The 23,981-nt window shown below is 39.2% G+C and overlaps 1 protein-coding gene and 3 long non-coding RNA genes across 4 annotated transcripts; 1 reads left to right on the top strand and 3 right to left on the bottom strand.

Annotated features, from left to right (window-relative positions):
* Nucleotides 1-10,437: 10,437 nt before the first annotated feature.
* LOC113665788 (uncharacterized) lies at nt 10,438-14,404 on the top strand. Its single transcript, XM_027181514.2, has 4 exons — nt 10,438-10,685; nt 11,391-11,547; nt 11,865-11,992; nt 13,570-14,404. Exons 1-4 carry the CDS (start codon nt 10,659-10,661, stop codon nt 13,795-13,797), a joined length of 540 nt encoding a protein of 179 aa, XP_027037315.2. The 5' UTR covers nt 10,438-10,658; the 3' UTR covers nt 13,798-14,404.
* Nucleotides 12,871-15,040, bottom strand: LOC113665789 (uncharacterized). Its single transcript, XR_016182850.1, has 2 exons — nt 14,840-15,040; nt 12,871-13,809 (listed from the first exon to the last, which is right to left on the bottom strand). It is a non-coding gene; the product is annotated as an uncharacterized LOC113665789 (long non-coding RNA).
* Nucleotides 15,041-15,905: 865 nt separating this feature from the next.
* LOC149034600 (uncharacterized) lies at nt 15,906-18,071 on the bottom strand. Its single transcript, XR_016182852.1, has 2 exons — nt 17,398-18,071; nt 15,906-17,021 (listed from the first exon to the last, which is right to left on the bottom strand). It is a non-coding gene; the product is annotated as an uncharacterized LOC149034600 (long non-coding RNA).
* Nucleotides 18,072-18,721: 650 nt separating this feature from the next.
* On the bottom strand, nt 18,722-21,273 carry LOC149034599 (uncharacterized). The gene is made up of 3 exons (XR_016182848.1): nt 20,967-21,273; nt 19,597-19,705; nt 18,722-18,972 (listed from the first exon to the last, which is right to left on the bottom strand). It is a non-coding gene; the product is annotated as an uncharacterized LOC149034599 (long non-coding RNA).
* Between the last annotated feature and the right edge of the window lie 2,708 nt (nt 21,274-23,981).

Raw genomic sequence — 23,981 nt, 5'->3', positions numbered from 1 at the left:
TTAATAGTAATTGAAATAGTATATAAGCCTTTGTAAATCGCAAAATAATATTATAAAATGTGGTTATAGACAGATTTTAAAATTTACATGAATAATTGCGTAAGAATTTGATTATTTAAAATTATTTTAAGATGGGAACGCTTAAAGTTTTTGACACTAGTACTCCGTTTGAGGTCCACACCTAGTTTGTTCCACTCCTTTGTTGCTCTCACAGAAAACGTTCGACCACCTTCCTTACTTCTCTTATATCGAGGGTAACTTAAGTTAAAATTACAGAAACGAGTTGATCTATTATGTGTCAGAGCTTCTGATATGTAAGTCATTTATATATTCAGGGGTATTGCCATTCAGCCTTTTGTAGGTTAAAGTGCATCGATTTACATATAATTCAGCATAAAAGGGAACCACTTTAAGTTAAATAGGCCGACAGAAGGTGTTGTTTCGTTTTAAGGACGAATTAAATCTCCAAAAGTCTTAGTTAATATTTCGGCGTATTAAAGATGAAAACAGCTGTCCAAGTTATGTAACGAAACTATTCACTAAGAACTCGGGCCGCTATAATAGAACAAGTCGTTATGGAAGGTACAACTCGGTCTCTCACTCCTACAATAGAGAAACAGAAGGGGGTAGATCCTTTCAAGTCAGTGGAGCCAAACTCTGGAACAGCATTCCTTTTGATATTTGCTAGAAATAGTCTATTTGCGCTTTTAAATTTTCTGTTTGAAAATATTTTTTATCTAGAAATACTCAGCTTAATTCGATTAATTAGTGTCTTAACGCCCTTTAAATCCCAGTTTCCCTCCTTATGCACATATCTCTTCTCGTTTTTAAAATTCTTTATATATTTTGCGTATTTTTAAATTCTAAAGTTTTCAAATATTTTACAATTTTAAAATTTTAATGATATCCTTATTTTTTAATATTCTGGATGTATCTTAGTAATTTAATACTAATTTTAGATAGAGGGCCGCTAGTTTATCAATTATACCGTTATGTGCCACCCTCTTTAAAATAAAGTTGTTACTTACTTACTTACTTACTTACTATATCTGAGACGGAAGAGAGAGACTCAGTCTAATTGCGTCACTGCGTAAGTAAAGGCTAAGGAATACTTTCATTCCACTGGACTCGTATAGAAGAACTTTCATGGGAAGAATGAATGGGCTCAGAAATCCTAGCGGATCGAAGAGAGTGCTAACAGTGAAAACGATGCCGCGTTTGGTCGGTGGTTTGCTAGTTGGTACCACTTTAAACTGGAAGGTGTCCGAATTTGCGTCCCAATGAAGTCCAATCGCACGTCCAATAGGAAGATCGTCCAAGACTAGATTTAACTCATGATTCGCTCGCTCCTTTTCGGGAATCATGGCCAGAAACCTGCAGCTGTTACTGGAGCCGGAATTTTGTAAGGTGGAATCCGCCCTTCTTCATTGGCTGAATCAACTGTTGTGCTAGCCGGATTGAACGTCTCTCGTTCGGAACGGACTTTAAAACATCGTCGACGTAAAAGTTTCTGCACATTGTGTGAGTTACTTCTGGGTCAAATTGATTCTCTTTGTCAGCTGCGGTTTGATGCATTGCCTTGTTTGCGCAGCAAGGTGACGACGTGGCGCCAAAGATATGGACGAGCATCAGGTACTCATAAAGGGGGTCGTTTAAACTCCCACTCCACCAAAGGAATCTCAGTGCATCGGCGTCCTTGGGGAGAACCTTGACCTGATGGAACATGGCTTCTAAGCCAGCAGTACATGCAATTTCTTCCTCGCGAAAACGGATAAGCACACCAATAAGACTGTTAGCGAGATCTGGCCCTTGATACACCTGGTCGATAAGGGAAACACCATTAAACCTTGCAGCTACATCAAATACCACACGACTTTTGTTAGGTTTGTTCACGTTAAAAACGGGGTGATGTGGTAGGTACCAGGTGATTCCCCTTTTCCTGGCTGCTTTTTCGGGCGTCAACTTTCTTGCGTAGCCCCTATTTACGTACTCATTAATAACAGCTTTGTACTTGAATTCCAGGTTCGGGTATCGAGAAAAACGCTTCTTTAGATGTTGAAGTCTTACTTCAACATCTAAAGAAGCTAAACTTCGGCAGCTCTGTTAAAGGGAAGGCTTGGGTCGTCCATATTCCAAAGCAGGCCCATTTGGTAATGGTCATCAACCTTTGAAATGGTGGTTTCAATTAATATTCATGGATTTACGATCCTCTATAGACATCGATTTTGTAGACAGCTTTTCTGCGGGGTAAGATTCAACTCGACAAAAGTCTTCGACTTGGTGACTCAAAGAAATCTCTTCACACGAAACATGGTTGACATTGAACTGGTGTTTCTGACTGCGCATAACAGAACCTCCAAGGATACTCCGTCCGAGGCAGGATCTTATTACGTATAGCTCGTTCGGCTCTCCTTTCTTGACTTCGAGGGGGATGAAGACTTCATGAACGTTTCTACCAATGAGGACAGACACTTTGTCTCTCTCTACCTCAGGGAAGGGAACTTGACGTAGGTGTGGCCACAGGTCCCTTTTTGTACGTACTGCGACGTGCTTGAGAGGAATGGTGAGTTCTTGCACAGCCCAGGCGTCGCGCACAGCAATGTCTCTGAAGCCCTGGTCATCAACTGACGCAATCTAGAAGTCCACCTTTAGGCCTTGTTGCCTTTCCTCTCTTTCATTCACAGTGGAAAGGAGAAGCTGGCTGGATTCACCTTGTACTCCAATTTTTTTCCACCAAGGAAGGGTCGATCATTGTCACATCAGAGCCAGAATCAGTTAGGCCGTAGGTAGTGACGGTTATTCCATTGTTTCCAATGTGATTGGCTTGGTGAGCGCCGTTCCTTTCAGGGTTAGATGATGAAATATGTAATAAGATGTGACAACGTTTTCCACCTTCTGGTTTCTGACAGCGCACGGAAGACTTGCATGATCTAGAAAAATATTCAACAGAGTTAATGCAGTCGAAGCAAATGCAATTCCTCTTGATAAACTCGTGTCTTTCGTCTACAGGTTTTGATTTGAAAGTCTCACATCGTTAGAGGGGATGTGACCGCATACACATCGGGCACTTTCAGGTTTTCTTGTCATTTTTAACTGCATTGCCATGTTCACTTTGATCCGTGGCTCCTTCCGTCGCCATGGAGGTGAACTTCGAAGCGGGTATCTTAGAGTTCTGAGTCTTCATCTCAGATACAGGATTCTACAAGAACGGATGATTAGCCACATCTGCTCGATCGTTAAGAAAATTGACCACGTCCTTAAAGGTCGGCATAACGCGACCTTGGCGTTCGAGGTTCTTTAGATGCTCGCCGAACTTCGTTTGGGCCCACTTTGGTAGCCTAAAATTAATCTTTTCAAGGTTATCAGTGTTCATTTCACCCAAACATTCCATAGATTCCAGGGTGTCATACATTACTTACGCTGTATCTGCGTAGCTTCTAAGGCCATGTCTGTCTTGAGGCGTTATGACAGGACCTTTAATGAGGGCTTCTATGCATGCTCGTACCACTTTAACGGGTTGTCCAAATCGATCTTGGAGAACTTGGAGAGCTTTTGTTAAGCCACCCGGAACGGACTCGTACTTCTGAACAGCTAACAACGCTGGTCCTTCAAGGAACTGCATCAGGCGGGCCATTTTCGTTGGCTCGTCTAGGGCCTTTGAGTTAACCATCTGATGAAACCCTAAACGAAAACCGGATAGTTCTCAGGCGAACCATCAAACTCGAGTACTCGCACGAGTGGTGAACCGCAATCGGCGTTCACTTTCTCCACAGTTGAGGCAATCATTGCGAGAAGCTTTTCACTTGTAGGCAAAGGGGCAGGTGGAGGACACCAAACATTGGCAAAGCCAGTTGAGGCTGTAGTACCCGTATAGTCCTGACCAGCGGTGTTAAACCTAGAAGCTGAGTAGTGTGAAGTTACCATGGGCTGAGAACTATAAACACTTCTTGTAATAGAGGGGTTCGCAATGTAAGATGCCCATGAAGACATGGCAGGTCTGTCTTGGAATGGAGAAACGCACGAAGTCGCGAGAGGAAATCTGGTAAGCGTAACTGGAATGACGTCTGTAGAAGAAGACGTGGGAACTCGCATGGACCCAATTGGGCGAGTGTAAACATGCGTGGAGTCCACGAAAGGGAGAGACGATGACGGGAAGTTGTCGGGCTGTGATGTCACGGTTTGGGACGGAAGGAATGGAAGGAGTGTGCAGGCAATAGGAAGTAACGTGTTGTCTCGAGTAGTAAGAGTCGAATTCGCGTGACCTCGAGTGTCAACGGTGGGAAACGTGTTAACTCGTGTGGGAAATGACGGATCCCCGTAAGCTCGTTCGTGAGCTGCAGGAAACGTGTAAACTCGCCTAGGCGTGACTGGAGGCGTGGAGGCCTGCGTGGATACAGCCGGGACCACGAATGACGAGGTGACAGTAGTAATTTCAGGAGTCAGTTCTAGAGCGTTGAGACCACGACTAGGTGATAAATTTCCATTTCACAAAAGTTGTGAGAACTCGGCTTCTGCAAATTTAGCTTAAAGCTCAGCCAGTTCGGTCTTTTCTTTTGCTTTGGAAATGTCTCTGTCAGCTTCGAGCTTTGCCAACTCTAATTGCTGTTTCAACTCAAACTGTTTCTGGTTCATTTCCATTTCAAGACGTTTTATTTCAATCTCCATTGATCTTTTCCTTTTCAATTCCGTTTGCTTTTCCATTAAAGCAGCTTTTGCCGCCGCCACCTTCGAGTTGTGAAGTCTTTCCCCAGCTTCGCTTAACTTTGAAGCGCGACTGCTTACGGTGCACACAGATGGTGCAGGTGATGCCAACCCAGTGTTCGATAGGTCTCGAGATACTTGCCCGTTAAAATGTGTGGCTGCAGCGATAGTGAATTCCCTAATCCGTTGATCGAAGTGGTGCTTCCGTAATTCCTGAGGGGCGTACTGATCATTCACTTCGTGAATCTCCAGACTATTTTCGTCCACGAGACTTCGATAACGCGCGGTGCTTTCTTGATAGTTGTTCCATGTCTTATCCAAACTAGCTTGAAGAGATTCTGCGCTCGCCAGATTCCCGTAATCGACGAGAAAAGGATCAATTTGCCGACAAGCTCATGTCATTGCTGAAACATATCCTGCCAGTGACTTTCGTAAGCCGAATAAAGCTTCTGGTAACGCTTCTTCTCGAAATGAACTCGCCATTTTCTTCCGAGAGCTTGAGCGGGTATTCGACGCTGTCCTTGGTTGCGCCATACTTTACTCCGTCATTTAGAATTTACAAATGTACAGGCAAGAGCCAATTCGAAGAAAACACAACACGATGCCTTAGCAAATGTTTTTACTATAATGTTAGAAAAGAGGAAATTCCTACAAGAGCGAAAACATAATAATTACATCACAGACAAACTACCTAAAGGCAACTACAAAACGAAATTAAAGAAAAAGATGAAAATGAGACCGCTTACCAAATGCTGAGGATAACTAGTGTTGGTGGTTGGAGACAACAAACTATAACCAAATGACGAGGGCCCTGAGGTTTTGTGGGCCAAAATCACGCCCAACCGATTGCCCCGGGGTTATAGCTGCCTTATCATTGGTACAGTATACCATCCTCCACCGCCTGCCAAAGATGAGCCCCTCCTTGATTACATGATGGATTCTCTCTCTAGGATAGAGAGTGATATCCCTGGCGCAGGTATAATTCTCGCTGGCGACTGGAACAGGGCGAATGTTTCACCAGTTATTAAGCAGTTCCGCCTCACGCAAGTCGTCCATTTTCCAACAAGAGGGGATCGTACACTCGACAAAGTGCTAACTAATCTTACAGAACACTACGAGAAACCTTCTCCATTCCCGCCCTTCGGACTATCCGATCATTGTACTGTTGGTTTGTTTCCAAAAATTAGATCGAAGGCCAATATTCCTGCAAACAGAACGGTTACTACACGTGCTGTTAACGCTGAGTCCAAACAGGCTTTTGGTCGTTATATGACGGGGGTCGACTGGTCATTAATCGACACTATAGATAGCGTCCAAGAACAGTATGCTCACTTCAGTGACCTCATTCACATAGGGTTAGATTCTATCCTTCCCAAAAAGCGAGTTAAGTTCCACCGAAACGACGCACCATGGATTTCACCCAAACTCAAGGCACTTATAGCACACCGTCAAAGAGCATATTACCAAGACAACAAACCATTGTTCCACTACTACCGGAACAAAGTAAACAGGGAACGGAAGCTCTGCAAACGCTCTTATTACAACACTAAAGTCAGCGTTTTGACCGAAAACAATCCTAAAATGTGGTGGTCCGAATGTAGGCGGTTATGTGGAATGAACAAAACATCTACAAGTGTCGCAAATCAGCTCCTAGCAAGTAAACCAGCTACCTCAATCAACCTTAAGATCTTGGCTAATGAAATCAACACAGCTCTGCTAAAACCTCAAGCTTCGTTTGACCCACTTTTAGATAATATCGAAACTGTGAGCACTGAGGGTTTTAAAACTCCCATTATTTCACTGGAAGCTACCTTCAAATGCCTTAGTACGGTCAGCTCCTCCAAAGCCGGGGGCCCAGATAATATCCCAAACTGGGTCTTGCGTGAATTCGCTCCTGAGCTCGCTCAACCTCTTCGTTGTATCATCAATTCCTCGATTAGTCAAGGGACTTTACCGGACTTTTGGAAATGTGCAAACATCACCCCTCTTCCCAAAACAAAGATAGTTGAGGATGCGGCGAAAGATTTGAGACCTATTTCACTGACACCAACGTTGTCCAAAATTGCCGAGCACTACGTCGTCCATGAACATGTGAAACCAGCACTTCTGAAACGCCTGGAACCCGATCAATTTGGGTGTATTCCAGGATCCTCCACTGCGCATGCATTGATAAACCTGATGCACAATTGGGCGCAAGCAACAGACGGAACGGGGAACACCGTGCGGATCTTTGCGTTGGACTATAAAAAAGCCTTCGATCTGATAGATCACAGCCTCTTGCTATCGAAACTCTCGACCTACAACATCAACCCTTACATCATTAATTGGATAATAGCCTTTCTTAAAGATAGGAAACAAAGGGTCAAACTTGCACATGATTGTCTCTCAGAGTGGGGATCGGTCCGAGCAGGAGTACCGCAGGGAACAAAATTGGGACCGTGGCTATTCTTGGTTATGATAAATGATTTGAAAGTACCATCAGCCAGTGATTGTATAAAATATGTAGATGACACGACAGTGTATGAAATCATAAGCAAGGGTGGTCCTAGCAATGCTCAGTCTATGATAAACGAAGTAGCTACCTGGTCAACACTTAACTCTTTTCAACTTCATCCGAAAAAATGTAATGAGCTAAGAGTTTCCTTCGTGCGCTCCCCTCCTTCCTACGATCTCATAGAAATTAATGGCTCTAAGGTTAGCGCCGTTAGTGTCGTGAAATTACTGGGTGTGTATTTTCAAGACAACCTCAAGTGGAACACTCACGTTACTGAGATGATTAAAAAGGCCGCTAAACGCCTTTACTTTTTAACTCAGTTAAAGCGAGCTAAGGTACCATCACCAGAATTAGTGAATTTTTATGTTGCTTGCATTCAATCCGTCTTACTTTATGGATGTCAGGTCTACCATTATAGTCTCCCCGATTATTTGAGCTTAAGTTTAGAGCGGGTCCAAAAGAGAGCCTTGAAAATTATATACGGTTATGATAATCATTATAGAGAAGTGCTTCAGATGGCAGAGCTGAAAACCCTAAGGGATCGGAGGGAAGACCTTTGCTTAAAATTCTTTAACAACATCGTCTCCAATCCCTTGGATTGTTTGTACCACTTACTGCCTTTCGACAACCGAGATCAACTTAGGGAGTTACGACGACGCAGACCATTTAGAGTTTCCTTTAAAACAAATCGGTTCAGAGATACTTTCATTCCAGCAAGCGCAAGACATTTTAATTGACATCTATTACAATTTTATATGGGCCCATATGTAAATTAGTTCCCTTTTAGGTTTGATTTTATTGTATAGTTCTATTATATAATTTGTACACCTTTGTAATTCAGCTTCCAGCTGCTATTAAGGTATTATTAATAAACGTCTATCTATCTATCTATCTATCTATCAAATTTACATACAGCACGTAACAAAGGAGCGTAATTTACAAAATACCGAAGAGCGAAAAGAAGAAAAAAAAACAAAAGTACACGATGACAAGTAAGTGAGAAATGAAAATAAAGGGAAAAATTTGCCCCAACAGTCAGATCGTTTAACAAAAGAGTCAGTTCGTTCCAAAAAAGAGTCAGTTCGTCCCACATCTCTAATTTAAGAATTTATTCATGCTTAGCGTGCGTATATCGAGTTATGGATGCACGCGGGAAGTTTGAAGAGCACGAAAAACACGTAAGAGTAGCTCGAGGCGCAGCCGAGAGCAACTCTAGCTTTTCGAGTGCTCTCTCAACTTCCCATCCATAACTCGATATACGCACAGCTAAAAGCATGGGCAAATTCTTTTATAACAGAGCGACAACAAGGATCTGCGCGAATAAGCCTTTTCTTGTGACAGAGTGCAATTGTGACTGTTTTGGTTTTGGTAAATTCCCAATTAACAACTGTGTACTCTATTCCCCAGGTTGAACAAATTTGAAAACAACATTAAAAGCGGAAATTCTCCCTTAAAGTTACTAATGACCAATTGGTGACTTTTTTGTTCCCAGTGAATGTCTTTCGACCAAAATTTGCTTACGAAAGTGTTTTCAGAACTATTTACATATCAATGAGAGCGCCGTATATTAATTTCAGTGTGCATTGCAGAACGATGTGAGAACTATTCACACAATAATAAGAGCTTCTGTAAGTTTCCTGTAACTCAAAGGTGATGATAGAATTCAAATAAAATCCTGAAGCGGAATTTCAGCAAAGGATATTGCCTTTATCAGTGTATCAATCAAAAAGTTATAGAAATGAAACGTCTAGTAATTAAAGCCGCACCGTGATTGCCGAAGTTAATATCATTATATTGTTGACTTTAGACCACAACACAGAACATAAGATATTCAATAAAGTTCTACGTTGCCTGCGTATTTGTTAGCGCACTCGATGTAAAGTGGTTTTAGATTAAACACTATCGCTCGCATGAGAAACATTTTCTGGTTTACGCCCGTTTCCGGCGCTACTTGTCGAGTTCAAGTGCTACGTTCGAGTCCGCTCCTAACATGCCGTTTCTGTTAAGGGCATACGTAGTTTTGGAATGAAAAAATGGCTTCCACTTCTTTCCTCCCCATCCTTCCCCCAAAGAATAAAACGCGTTCTTGGCACTACTGCAAAACCAATAAACGTCAGCTATGACTAGAAGGAAACGCCTTTTCGCTCAGTTAGACTTCTCAATCTACGGCAAATTTTGATTCTTTAAAAAAAAATGGTCCCTCGACGGTGGAGTCTAGAAACTAAAACAACATGTCAAGGGAAATATTAGCTTTCATTCGCCCACCACGTGATTCTACATACATACATGCATATACTTTATTTATGCTCGAAACTCACAGTGTAGCCGTATAACTAATATCTTCGAGAAGATAAGCTAAAATGAAATAAAATATGCTATATTTTGATGATAACAGCTTTTTATTTTAAAGCATGATCATTATCGAACGAAGAACGAAAGTCACATCAAGTTCATAAGCAAATATTGGAAACTTCTACATTGTGTTAATTATAATATAACTAAAAATAAAAAAATGTTCATAAAGTGGACGCAATTAAGTGTACAGATGTTGAAATCGAAATCTTTTTGAAAGCAAACTATACCTAAATAACAGGCGGTTAGCATATGAAATCCCATTTCAACTTGTTTCGAAAATTAAATGCTTCGTTCGAATTGTGTAAATATTGAAATGACTTTCGCAAGTTTGTAGTTTTAAAATTTATCAGCTGTACGTCATAAGAACATCGTCACGTATTTCTTCCAACTCTGAAAAATTACTTAGCATTTAAAATTTAGAAGCTTAGCTATGCTTGGCCACAAGAATTTAGCTAGCCCCTCCTAAAATAATTGTCTTCAAAGATGTGGGTACACCCAAGAAGAAACACGAACCGTGCATTAACAAAAAGATCGAAACCGAAGATTCAGAAACCTAAACAATATTGTTACATGTACTATATTTCAAAGCTCAGCCGACTATTTTGGGTAGCAGTGAAACAGGAAAAATCACAAGTGAAAGAGGTGTAATTATTGCCGAACAAACTTCCCTGTTAAGCTGAAACAATACACGCCTGTCAAAATCAAACGAAACAAAAATCTTTGACTTCCGAACCAAGCCTTACAAGCCCCAGAGAAACTTACGTGTCACGCAACTAGAGGGAAATGCCACTTGTTGTCACGATTCGAAAGAAATAAATTGAGGAGTGATAAACCCAAAAAACCCCGTGTACATCGGACTTAAAGTGCTCTACATAAAAAAAGATGTCTTCACTGGTTCAAACTTCAAACTTTGCCTAACTTTCGTACCAGAATCGGAAGTTAGGGACGAAAGTAAAAAGTCCCACTCTCAATCAATGACGTAATGTCCAGGTCGAGCTGCTTAAATGTGACCGAGTTAACGCGTAAGGATCATTCTTCGCTACAGCTCGCGCACTTAGCTTCGCAACTGTAAAACATCCACAGATTTACAATAGAACTCGGTGTTCTCATGGAGACCAAAGAGTGTGGGGAAAATGTAAGTTTAAATATTCAATTTAGATTTCAAATATTCTACGAAACCTTCGCTTCACCTTCGAAAGCACATCGTTGTGTGTTTATCTCCGAGCATAATTGAATGGCAATGCAATCAGACTTCCAAAATACTTCGGCTCAGCGCTTATGATAGAGTCAAATAGAGTATGTCTTAAACCCATTTCCACCATGAGCAACCGAATCACTTAATTTCGGTGAAAATCTACATTTTTCGTAAATTATTGGCTTTCAAGACATTTTTACTTCTAGTAGATTGAAAATTGAAAGGCTCGTTTTGGATAATTACGCCCTTGCACATATGAAAACTGGAAGTTCAAATCCGAAAACAGTATTTTATAGTTGTCGTATATCGGCACCACTGTACCTCATGGCATGACCTGATGGACAAAATTTGCTCAGCGCGCCTTTTGCTGTGGAGACCATCCCACCACATACTTAGAAAGCAGAGTAGGGGCGGGGTGGAATCTACGAAAGACTAGCTTACCATAGAGGGGAAGGGAAGGGGATGAGCTCAACCCAGATGGGTCACTAGGCTTCTAAACACCACTCCAAATCTCCCCCCCCCTCCCCTCCCCTCATCTAAATACCCCTCTAAACTCTTATCTGTTAAATCTACAGTTGTCCCTAAGCTATTTTCCTGCAATACCTTTGCCAAATGTATGCAGTTAATGATGTATTTACCCCATAGAAGAAAAATGTGAGAGTCATTGACCACAGTGACAGAGAATGGAGCACTGCAGATCATCAGCTTTACTCTCGCAACGAAGACGGACATGCTCCAGGTCACTACATGTGGGTGAATGGCAAATCTGTTTTGTCAAATGCAATCAGCGAGAACCAAAAAAGTAAGTCTTTTAATAAATATTCTTACAATCAAAAATACGGAAATAATGGGACCTACGCTACAATCAAAATAGTCGACACCTTGGAATAGCATCACAATCTTTGACCCTTTGCGCCTAAGGGGTGACTTTCATCTAATTTCTCACCACGAAATCACACCTGAATCACACACTACAGTTACAAGTAAAAGAAAAATTACTCATTTCCAAAAAGACAAGTAAGTAGCGTAGAAAGTTTCTTGCCTTGTCTGGACCAGTCAATATAACGTTAGTTTGGTCTACTAAACAAGTGTCTTGTTTATCACTATGCTTTTCGACAGCTTATTTTAAGATCCACACTGTCGTGGAGCTTGACGAAAACAACAAACCTCATCAAGTTGTCATTTTAGAGCATAAAAGTGGAAGTGTTGTGGCCATAAACCAGGATGATGACAATGTCATTGCTAAGGTATGATGGCAGAAAATTGCTTGTTAATAGTTGCATGTCAGGGCTAAATCAAAAATCAAATGTGTCCTTGTCTTGGACATTTTTTAATGGACTTATTGAATGAGCTAGAATCTTACTCACTCACCCAGAAACTCAACGAAAAAAACTGGATAGATATTTATATATGTCCCATTCTGAAGTTACTATGCCATCATCAACCATAATGTGATAGATATCTTGAGCTCATAATATAATTGCTTACGATAGCCGAGGATAATCTTTAGACAGAGACTGTCCGCTTAGTTGAGACTCTACATGAAAACAGGGCGTGAAATTGCGCCTAATACAGGCGCCAATGCGATTAGATGTTTCACCCTGGCGACCAAATCCTGAAAATTAGTCGCCAAATTGGCGACTAGAACGCTTTATCATAACCTTGCCTAGATATATAGAGAATTAAAAGACTTGCAAAGATAAATCCGCGGCAAACTTCCTCGTTAAGTTTGTTTCCAAAACGAAGCACATGCATCTCGATCGATAACTAGACGTCATCTTGGATTTTGGTGAGCTTGAACGTTGTATATCATATATCCTAGTGTCCACTTCGTAACGTGTTGAAGATGTTTTTTCTTACATCTAGAACACGGACTGCGTAAAAAAAATGTTTTGTTTGTTTTTAAAAACAGCGACCAACGTTTTTTGAATTGGCTACCACTTTAAAAAATTTAGGAGCCAAGTGGCTATCAGAAAAAAAAAAAATTTCATGCCCTTAAAAAACCAGGGGATATTAACCCTTTACGCCCCAACATCAGTATGCATATTCTCCATACTGTTCTCTATACATTTCAAAAGGTGCTTACAAGGAGAATTTGTTTAATGATCAAGAGCATCTTGACATTGTTATCATTTCTTTATTCTTATGACCTTACTTCTTCATTCAGGGGTGATATTGTAAGGAGAAATTACATGCTCATCACTCTTAGGAGTTGAGAGTTAACAAGGGGTCCTGGTGACTTTGGAATGCTAATATTATACTTCAGTCACATCCAAGTGTTTAGATGTAAGAATTTTTAAGGAAGAGGTCAGGGGGAGGGGGTGGGGAGAGTGCAAACAACTGTACTCTATTTGAATTTAGTATTAATATGCCAGCCTGATTGTTATATTGCATATTACAAATTATTTATTTTTGAATATTACAGACAGAGTACTTTACTGAAAAGGAATGTTCTGGGTGATATGACTTGCGCATTGACAACTCAGTCAAAGTCTGATGATGACCTTCTGTGCAAAAGCTAACCCCTTTAACTCTCAAGATCTGATTGTTAACTCTCCTATCTAGCTGCTACACATTTTCTTGTAAATCATTTATGAGAATTTGGTGTGATGAAAACTTCTACCTGATAAGTTTGAGTCTTCTCATTATCTGTTTACTGGATAGTGTATGAACATGATTGGGAGAAGTTGCACATTGATCACTTCTGAGAGTTAAAGGGTGAACAATGATCTCCAATGAGGCTGTCACAACATCAGCCACTGTCACCAACAGCAGTCATTTCCCCAGCTACTCTTACTCAGAGTCTGACTGCTCTTTTCAACAGGAACTTCCTAAACCTCCAAGCCAAAGTGACACCCTTAAAGAAGTTAAAAGAGACAGTCCTGAGGTGTTGTTTTACAAAGTGGCTAAGGAACCTGGCAGTGAGCTGTATTACTTCAAGTCCTACCTCAAAGATAAGCAACGTATCCTTGGCTTTGATCAGGAAGGAAATCCAATGAACACCTCCCAAGTACAACCCAGGCAGCAGGAAAGTCTGTTTTCTGTAGTGTAAAATCTCTTGCAACTGCAAAATTAAAGTTCTAGTTTACAGTTGAAGTAAAAGATATTTTCCAAACAATAAATTCTGGTAAGGAAAATTTTTCACTTAGGTTTAGCTAAGATGTTATATGCAGTGTAAGTTTGACAACAAAGTTCATGAAGTTTAGCATGATAAGACATTTGTTTACTGTCTGTTTTAGGATGAAATAGCAATCAAAATGTAATTTTATACATGTTGGAAAAATATTTTCATAAAATAGGAATTAAATCCACAGTTTTGCTAAATTTTTTTTCATAATGAATATCACTTTAATGCCCAAGTTATTTCAAAACGCTTAATTACAGATGAATTTTTAAGAAAAGTACCGCATTTAAGCTGATGGTGAATTTAGATTCATAATGAATTTGATATGTGTCATATCCTCTTAAAAGTTTCATAATATTTCACTAGCATTTCTTGGAGATATTTCATTTTTCTACTGATTTTCCCAAGTAAAAGGTAATGGGACTATTTTAAAAATAGAAAAAATCTCTTTTCAGTTTCTTTAAGACCTGCATGAAGCAAAATGGTTGTGAACATGTTGCTAACAATCTTAAATAAATATTTCTTTGAAAATTAATTTGTGATTTGTTTTATATTGTCATCAATCGAATTAAACATTGTAGGGCAGACAGACAATAAGGAGAAGTACTTAATGAGATCTTAGGAGTGAAAGGGTTAATTACGCAAGTAATGAATAATTTAATAAGGTAAATACTAGCTTATGTACGATTGTGCGACATTTGTAAAGATGCAGCTGTTTTAATGTCTATATATTCGCATAGCATTTGTTCAGTTTGCATTTTGTCCACGTTACGTCTATTTCTTACTCGGCAATCAGCATTTGCGATGGGAAAAACTGCTTTAATAAAACACAATTGCATCGCAAAATAATAATTATGAACTGGAAACAAATGGCCATCAATTTTACTCCGGATGGGATTGAGATGCAAAGAACTTAGTTTGTACAACACGTGGCCTACTTAATCTTTGGCTAACTACATAGGAAGCGTACCTCGTGATCTCTCTACACCATGACATTTCTGTAAGGACGAAAAGTGCTTGACACATGGCTTTTTTTCCTGTTCAATTCGCCCAGAAATGGCGCCTCGCAGTGTTTTGACTGTTTTGGAAAAATCATACGGGTAACGTGAGGCCTGGGTATGAGCGTCTAAAGTAGGCACGCAATGTGTGTCAAAGCACTTCAACATTTGAACTATTCACTACTTCGATTTCACACAGCTTACCAGGGCGTGATTTTTTTTTCTGATAGCCACTTGGCTCCTAAATTCTTCAAAGTGGCAGCCAATTCAAAAAAGGTTGTAGGAAAAATTTCAACACGGCCCTATACTTAATTATGCATGCACATCTTATTGGTGATACACCGAATAGTAAAGCCCCAATATATGGATGCATAATGAAGTTGGGGCTGTGCATAAATTTTGCCAAGTTCTTTAACGTACTACAAAGTGGACACTAGGATGGATGATATGCAACGTTCAAGCTCGCCTAAATCCAAAATGACGACTAGTTATCGATCGAGATGCATGTGCTGCGTTTTGGAAACAAACTTAACGAGGAAGTTTGCCGCGGATTTATCTTTTTATTCATTATATCTCTAGGTAAGGTTACGATGAAACATTCTAGTCGCCAATTTGGCGACTAATTTTCAGGATTTGGTCACCAAAGTGAAAAATTTAGTGCAGTGGCGCCTGTATTAGTGGAAATTTCACGCCTCGCTTACTTTATGTAATCACACATGCACCAGATGTAAATTATAAGCAATATCTAAATTCAATCACTATCGTGATATTTTTGGCCATTGAAAAATTGGTTGCTCAGATACTGATATTGATCCGAAAAATGCTAATAAGAACTTTAAAAGAAGTTGTTATAAACATCCCATGCAGAGGGGTAGTGAGGAAACCTTACTAACCGGGAAAAAATGTGTAAAATCATTTCCAATCCAAAAAGACAATTATTTGGCAAACCCCCACATTTCTATCTCTAATCTTCCTACCCAACGGAACAAGGCATATCACCTCAAAGAAATTCCCTCATAAATGACACCACAAAAGAGATTTTGCAGATTTTTAAATAAGGCATTTTATTGCAAGAGTTCATCACTCAAAATGCACTTAATTTTGTTAAAAAGAAGTATAACTTTTACAACTGTTTTAAATTGACTCATCTTCAGTGGGAAGGGAGGTTCAAAATCAAAGAGATTCAGAGGTTTCAACATCTTCGTCCATAGGAGGCAGCTGATGTTGCAATAGGTGGCTCTGCCTGGAAAGGGGCTATAAGGAGAACCCCACATGAGAGACTATTCTCAGGCTAAACAGAAAGTAGTAAGACTCCTTATAGGTGGCAGATGAATGCCATTTTCTGACTTTTATTGAAACTCCTGCAGATTGAAATGAATTTCAAACAAGCACTCCTACAAGCAGCATTCTTGAATCCTTGTTTTTTTGGCTTTCACTGTGCCTATTATTGCAGGAGAAAACAATAAACAAGTCATAATTTGACTGTTCCTAAAAATAATTTATCTTCTGACTTGCACCCTTCACTGAGCCTGACATGAAAAAAAATATCCATCGTGACATCCTCTCTATTTTTGTGATCTGAAACTAAACAAATTTACCAAGGAAACTATAGCATCAAAATAAAATTCAAGGATTGAAAATTCATGACAGTAAACTGTAAATCTACTCAAAATATAGGGCAAAAGAATCTCATCAAATTGCCTCGCAAAATTGTTAGGAAATAGGAATTATTTTAAAACGAGTGTTTTACAATTGAATGGAATGGGAAAGGGAAATTATGAGTCAAATTGGATGCTTGGGCTACAACTTGAAATATTTCAATTACTGCTCTTTAACTCATTCAATGTAGCTATGTTACAATCTTGGTTTCAATTAAAGTAACAATATTAATCAAAGTTGTAGGCTTCTGAAAACCTCCTTCAAAGAACAACTTTGATGTAATCTCACTTAAATAAGAACATTACTCAGTAGTCTTAGAGTGTGAACATTGAATCCTGCTAGATTTGGAAAACACTAAAAATATTTCTTCTTCTGAGCCTGGTTGTGTTTTTTAGATGACCTCCTCAGCTCTCTTCGTAAATTCTTCTGTAACAACACTCTGTGATGTCATTGTTGTTCTCTCTGGTCGTTCTCTTTGCTTGTTCTATTTAGTTCCTGAAAAATAATCATGAACCTGTGAGTCCCTAACTCTCATTTCCATATTCTCCCAACTGTTCCTATACATTTCCTATGGTACTGACAAGGAGAATGTCTCATAATCATGATCTCCTTAAGGTGGTGATCATTTCCTTTAATCTCCTGACTTGAGCTTTTGAGTCAGCAGTGATGCTGTGAGGAGAAATCAGATGCTAATCACTCTTGGGGGTTAAAGGGTGAAGCAGTTCCATTCAATGACATTAAGACATTTAACAGGTATAATAATTTAATGTTAGGTCATTTGAAGAGGAAACCACTGATGACTTAAAAAATTCTCATAACCTGTTTGCCAGAAAATAGATTGAAAATGTGGGGAGAAGTAACATTTTCATACCCTAAGTAACACCAGCTGTTCTCCCCTGGCCCTTTATACTCTAAAATGAGAACTTGACAAAGTTTCTCATTTTTGTCAAGCGCCATGACAGTGTGAATCTCAAAAGAAGCTGTTGAAAAGCATAGTAATAAACAAGACACTTGTTTAAAGTAAACCAGAATAATATTATATTGACTGGTCCAGACAGGGCAAGAAACTTTCTTTTCTACTTATTTGTCATTTAGGACAAGAGTAATGTTTCTTTCACCTGTGACATATATATGATTTTGTAGTGAGAAATTAGATGTGAGTCACTCTTTGGCATTAAAGGGTTAAGTTTGTGATGCTATTCCTGGGTGTTGACTACTTTGATTGTAGCGTGAGAACCATCATGTAATGTTTTGTAGCTGAAAAAAGCCCGTCTTGCACTTAAAATGGGAAGGCATATTTGAGGCCTCATAATGGAGGTCATTGTTAACCCTTTAACTCCCAGAAATGACCAGTATGCAACTTCTTTCTATCATGTTGATAAGGTAACTAGAAGACTCAAACCTATCAGGTAGAAGTTTTCATCTTAATTTCACACCAAATTCTCATAACTGGTTTACAAGAAAATGTGTAGCAGCTAGACTGGAGAGTTAACAATCAGATCTTGAGAGTTAAGGGGTTAGCTTTTACTCAGAAGGTCATCATCAGACTCTGACTGAGTTGTCAATGCGCATGTCATATCACCCAGAACATTCCTTTTCAGTAAAGTACTCTGTGATATTCAAAAATAAATAATTTGTAATATATTTGTCATATGCATTATAATAATGTGGAATAATAATCCTAAATTCAAATAGAGCACAGTTGTTTACACTCTCCCCACCCCCTCCCCTTGGGCTCTTCTTTAAAAATTCCTACATCTAAACCACTGGATGTGACTGAAGTATAATGTTAGCATATAATATGAGCATTCCAAAGTCACTAGGACCCCCTGTCAACTCTCAACTCCTAAGAGTGAGAGGCATCTAATTTCTCCTCACATTATCCCCACTGAATGAAAAAGTAAGGTCATAGGAATAAAGGAATGATAACAATGTCAAGATGCTCTTGATCATTAAACAAATTCTCCTTGTAAGCACCTTTAGATGTATAGATAACAGTATGGAGAATATGCATACTGGTGTTAAGGTGTAATACCCCCCAGTTTTCATGTAGAGTCTCCACTCAACGTACAGTCTATGTCTGAAGATTAACCTTGGCTATCATCTAGCAATTACATGATTAGCTCATGATTTCTATCATGTTATGGTTGATGATGGCACAGCAAATTCAGAATGGGACATATAAAAATATCTGTCCAGTTTTCTGCATTGAGTTTCTGGGTGAGTGAGTAAGATCCTTGCTCATTCATTCAATAAGTCCATAAAAAAAAATGTCCAAGACAAGGACACATTTGATTTTTGATGTTTGATTTAGCCCTGACATACAACTATTAACAGGCAATTTTCTGCCATCATACCTCGTTTATGTCCAGAACACTACCACTTTCATGTTCTGAAATGACAACTTGATGATCCTGCTCCACAGCAGGGGGGATCTCAAAATTAGCTGTTGAAAAGTATAGTGATAAACAAGATACTTGTTTAGTAAACCACATTAATATTATATTGACAGGCCAAGACAAGGCAAGAAACTTTCTTTTCTACTTGTATTTTCGTGCAATGTTTCCTCTTCTTGTGACCATAGTGTGGGATTTAGATAAAGTTCTGTAGTGAGAAATTAGATGAAAGTCACCCCTTAGGATCAAAGGGTTAAGGATTGTGATGCTATTCCAAGGTGTTGACTATTTTGATTGTAGCATAGGTGCCATTATTTCTGTAGTTTTAATTGTAAGAATATTATTGATAGACTTACTTTTTTGGTTCTCACCGATTGCATTTGGTAAAACAGATTTGCCATTCACCCACATCGACTACAAAAGGCAGAAACTCTTGGTCGATGGCAAAGTATTAGAGACGGTAGAGAGAGCTAGGGTCCTAGGCATGACTATTTCGTGTAACCTTAGGTGGAATAACCATGTCAATGATGTTATAAAAAGAGCAAACAAACGATTATACTTTTTAGTCCTCCTAAAGAGAGCTTGCGTTCCAGCGGATGACATAATTAATTTTTATTGTACAACTATACGTCCTGTTCTGGAATACTGCGCACAAATATTCCATCATGCGTTACCTGCGTATCTTAGTGATACCATTGAAAGGATCCAAAGACGCACATTATCCATCATTTCACCAGAACTGTCATACCATGACTCTTTAGACAGGCACGGTTTACCTTCGCTCTATGACAGACGCATGAAATTATGTACGGATCTGTTTTTGTCTGTCTCAAATCCATCTCACAAATTATATAATTTGCTGCCAGATAGGCATTTTTCAGCTTACAATACTAGACACCGGCGCGTTTTTAACATGCCGCGCTTTCGCACTGACCATTTTAAATTTTCATTTATCCCGGCTATGTGCGCGTGTGCTAACCTAGATTTTTAGCTATTCCACTGCTGTATATTAGCTATATTAGTTATATTAGTAATTTTATTTAGGTCTTAGCATTTTTATAATAGGTAGTCTTATATAGTCTTATATAATCAATGATTGTGAAAAGCACGCAATTCAGCCTATGGCTGCAATGTATTTTATTTGATAATAAACTATCTATCTATCTACATGTCGTCTCTCAGACTTGCCTCAATGAAAACCAAAGTCAGACCATAGTTAGTCTCCTCTACTAACTATGGTCAGACCACGTGCAAATTCTCTGCACATTTTGAGACTGTGTTTAAAGATTTCGCCATTTGTCTGCTATAGGGTAAATACATCATTAATTGCATTATTTCCATTTGGCAAAGGTATTGCAGGAAAATAGCTCAGAGAAGTCTGGAGATTTAACAGATAAGACTTTAGCGGGGTACTAAGATGAGGGGAGGGGAGTGTGGGGGGGGGGGGAAAGATTTGAAGTCAAAGGGTGTTTAAAAGCCTAGTGACCCATCTGGGTTGAGCTCATCCCCTTCTTTTCCCCTAGATGGTATACTTGTCTTTCGTAGATTCCCCCCCCCCCCACCCCGCCCCTATTCTGCCTCCTTAGTATGTGGTGGGATGGTCTTCACAGGAAGAGGCACGCTGAGCAAATTTTGTCCATCAGATCATGCCATGAGGTACAGTGGTGCCGATATACGACAACTATTAAACACTGTTTTCGGATTTGAAATCCCATTTTCATTTGTGCAAGAGCGTAATTGTCCAAAACGAGCCTTTCAATTTCCAATCTACTAGAAGTATAATTGTCTTAAAAGCCAATAATTTAGGAAAAATGTATATTTTCACCGGAATTAAGGGATTCAGTTGCTTATGTTGGAAACGGGTTTAAAACATACTCGATTTGACTCTTTCATAAGCGCAGAGCCGAAGTATTTCATAAGTCTGCATGATCGCAATGCCATTCAGTTGTGCTCGGGGATAAGCACACAAAAATGCACTTTCGAAGGTGAAGCAAATTAAGGTTTCGTTGAATATTTGAAATCTAAATTGAATATTTGAACTTACATTTCCCCCACTCTCTCTGGTCTCCATGAGAACAACGAGTTCTATTGCAAATCTGTGGATGTTTTACGGTTGCGAAGCTAAGTGCGCGAGCTGTAGCGAAGAGTGATTCCTGACTCGTTAACTCGGTCACATTTAACCAGCTCGACCCAGACATTACTTCATAGATTGAGAGTGGGACTTTTTACTTTCGTCCCTAACTTCCGACTCTGGTACGAAAGCCAAGCAAATTTCCGCCACCAGGTGAAGTTTGAATCGGTGAAGACAGCTTTTTTTATGTAATGCACTTTAGGTCCGATGTACAAAGTATTTTCTGGTTTATCACTCTTCAATTTATTTCTTTAGAAGCGTGACAACAAGTGGTATTTCCTTCGAGTTGCGTGACACGAAAGTTTCTGTGGAGCACGTAAAGCTTGGTTCGGAAGTCAAAGATTTTTGTTCTGATGGTTTTGATAAGCGTGTATTGTTTCAACTTAACAGGGAAGCTTGTTCTGCAATAATTCCACCACTTTCACTTCTTGTGATTTTCCCTGTTTACTGCTACCAAAATAGCCGTGAAATATAGCACATGTAACAATATTGTTTAGGTCTCTGAATCTTCGGTTTCGATCTTTTTGATAATACACGGTTTGTGTTTCTAAGCTAAGTGCCAATGCTCATGTCTATACAAAAGTTCACTTAGTTTCTTATTTTCTTTTTCCTGAGTTTACCCACACCTTCGAAGACAATTATTTTAGGAGGGGTTCGCTAAATTCTTGTGGCCAAGCATAGCTCAACTTCTAAACTTTAAACGCTAGGTATTTTTAGAAATGGTACAAGGAAAATTGTTGTTGAGGTTTTTCCTTTAGTTTGATGGCGGATCGATAGTTATGTCTTTCAGAATTTGAAGAACATGTGTGATGATGTTTAAACTATAAACTTGTGAAAGTCATTTAAATATCTAAACAATTCGAATGAAGCATTTAATTTTCGAAACATGTTGAAATGGGATTTCATATGCCGACCGCCTGTTTTTTCGGTGTAGTTTGAATACAAAAAAAATTCGATTTAAACAACTTGTGTCAACTATATGAACCATTGTTATTTTCAGAAATATTATAACTAACACACCATACAAGTTCCCTGCGACATTTGCCTATGAAGTTGATGTGACTTTCGTTCTTGGCGCGATAATGCTCGTGCTTTGAAATAAAATTGTGAATAATTCTTGGGCGCGCCTAAATATTGAATTTCTCTTCGAATGTTCAACTCGATAGCTCACGAGTTAGCGCAGCGAACGAGTGAGATGTCGAGTTGTACACGAGTAGAGAAATTCCATTTCTACAAGCAACCATGTATTATTTTGTTTATCATGTAAACGTAATAGCCCTTTACTGGGAAGAAAAGCCGACCTCGTTAATGAATGAAAATAAATGAATCGACAATCCTCGAATAACAATCGTAGAGTGCGTTAGCACTGACTCTTCAGATGGAAAAATACGTTGAATTCATGATTACAAAAACAACAATGGTCATAATTTTCAATTTACAAAATTCTCATTTATTGACTTTATCCTTACCGACAGAGCAACTTGCAGTCTTTCAGGTAAACGGCCAAAATCGGCCAGTAGCAAATCTTCCAGTTGTCGATCACCAAAGCCACTGAATACGCAATTTTCGGTTTTTCTTTTAGTATATTGGTTTTCTTCCCCTTCTAGAAAAGTTTGAACCTCATTGTCTGTCAGCGATACGGATTTTTTAATGTTTTGGCCGCCATAATTCGAGAGAGCTCCAACAGATAACTTGTAATGAGAATCGCCTCGTGTGCCACTTTTTTGTTCTTACCACATTTGACGTCATCTGTGATCTATTACTGAACAGACGCACGGCAACTTGGAATCTATTTGTTAAGTATACATACTAGAAAAAAGTCAAATAAGGAATAAATAACAATCATCAAAACTGAGATAGAGTGCATGAATGAGGGATTAAAAATTCAGTCGTATCTTGATCATAAGAGGTCCCTTGCACCCTTCTTACCAATGATGAAATGATAGATGCCTGACGTACTGATAACGGTAATTAATTCCACATATCCACAATCCTATTAAGAAAATTGCTTTTAAAAGTACCACATCCTTTTCATCTGATTTAAACGCTGGAGTGATGTTAGCCTTTATCGACAAAGAGGGAACTCTGTAAGTTCTAAAAGACAGGCTAAATAATAAAATCAATGAACATGATAACTCCTCTGCACACACACACGTCCAGATCAAATTATTATTTCTCCTTACTGTCAATCATACCATTACGTGGTTCAGAGAATTTCGCATCAAATCAACTAATTATCCCTAAATTGAAATTTTTCTTCATTCTCATTACTGATCTGGTTGATATTGTATTGATATTGTAAGGAGAAATTCTGTCTTGGTCACTCATGGGAGTTCAAGGGTTAAGAATCCTTACAGGTATACCATTCACTCCAGTAGGAGGATTTAGTTCAACGTTTGAATGAGTCATTACTTTTCATACATTTTTACTTTACATATTTACCGGATCATGTGTACTATAGGTGGCCTCGGTCGACATATCGGCCGATATATCGGTCGACTATCGACCGACTATAGGTCGACAATCGGCCGACCATAGGTCGACTATTGGTCGATAGTCGACCGATATATCGGCCGACAGTCGACCGATAAATGTGTACATATCGGGTGATGCATTGGTCGACTATCGGTCTTTATATCGGTCGACTGTCGACCGATAGTAGGTCTATTGCCGACCGATAGTCGACCGATATATCGGTCGATTGTCGGCCTATATGTCGACCGAGGCCACCTATAGTACACATGATCCTATTCACCTACCAGATGCAAATTATAGGCAATATCTAATTTCAATCACCATCATAAAATTTTTTGGCCATTAAAAAAGGTCTATTGGAACTTTAAAATATGAGTTGTTATAAGCATCCCCATGCAAGTGGGTAGTTAGGAAACCTGGACAAACACCGGCAAGATGGGCCTCTTGACTTAA

The sequence above is a fragment of the Pocillopora damicornis genome, chromosome 14 (genome assembly GCF_964200805.1).
Source record: "Pocillopora damicornis chromosome 14, jaPocDami1.2, whole genome shotgun sequence".
NCBI lineage: Eukaryota > Metazoa > Cnidaria > Anthozoa > Scleractinia > Pocilloporidae > Pocillopora > Pocillopora damicornis.
The sequence above is the reverse complement of the archived record's forward strand: the minus strand, read 5'-3'. Positions and strand labels throughout refer to the sequence as shown.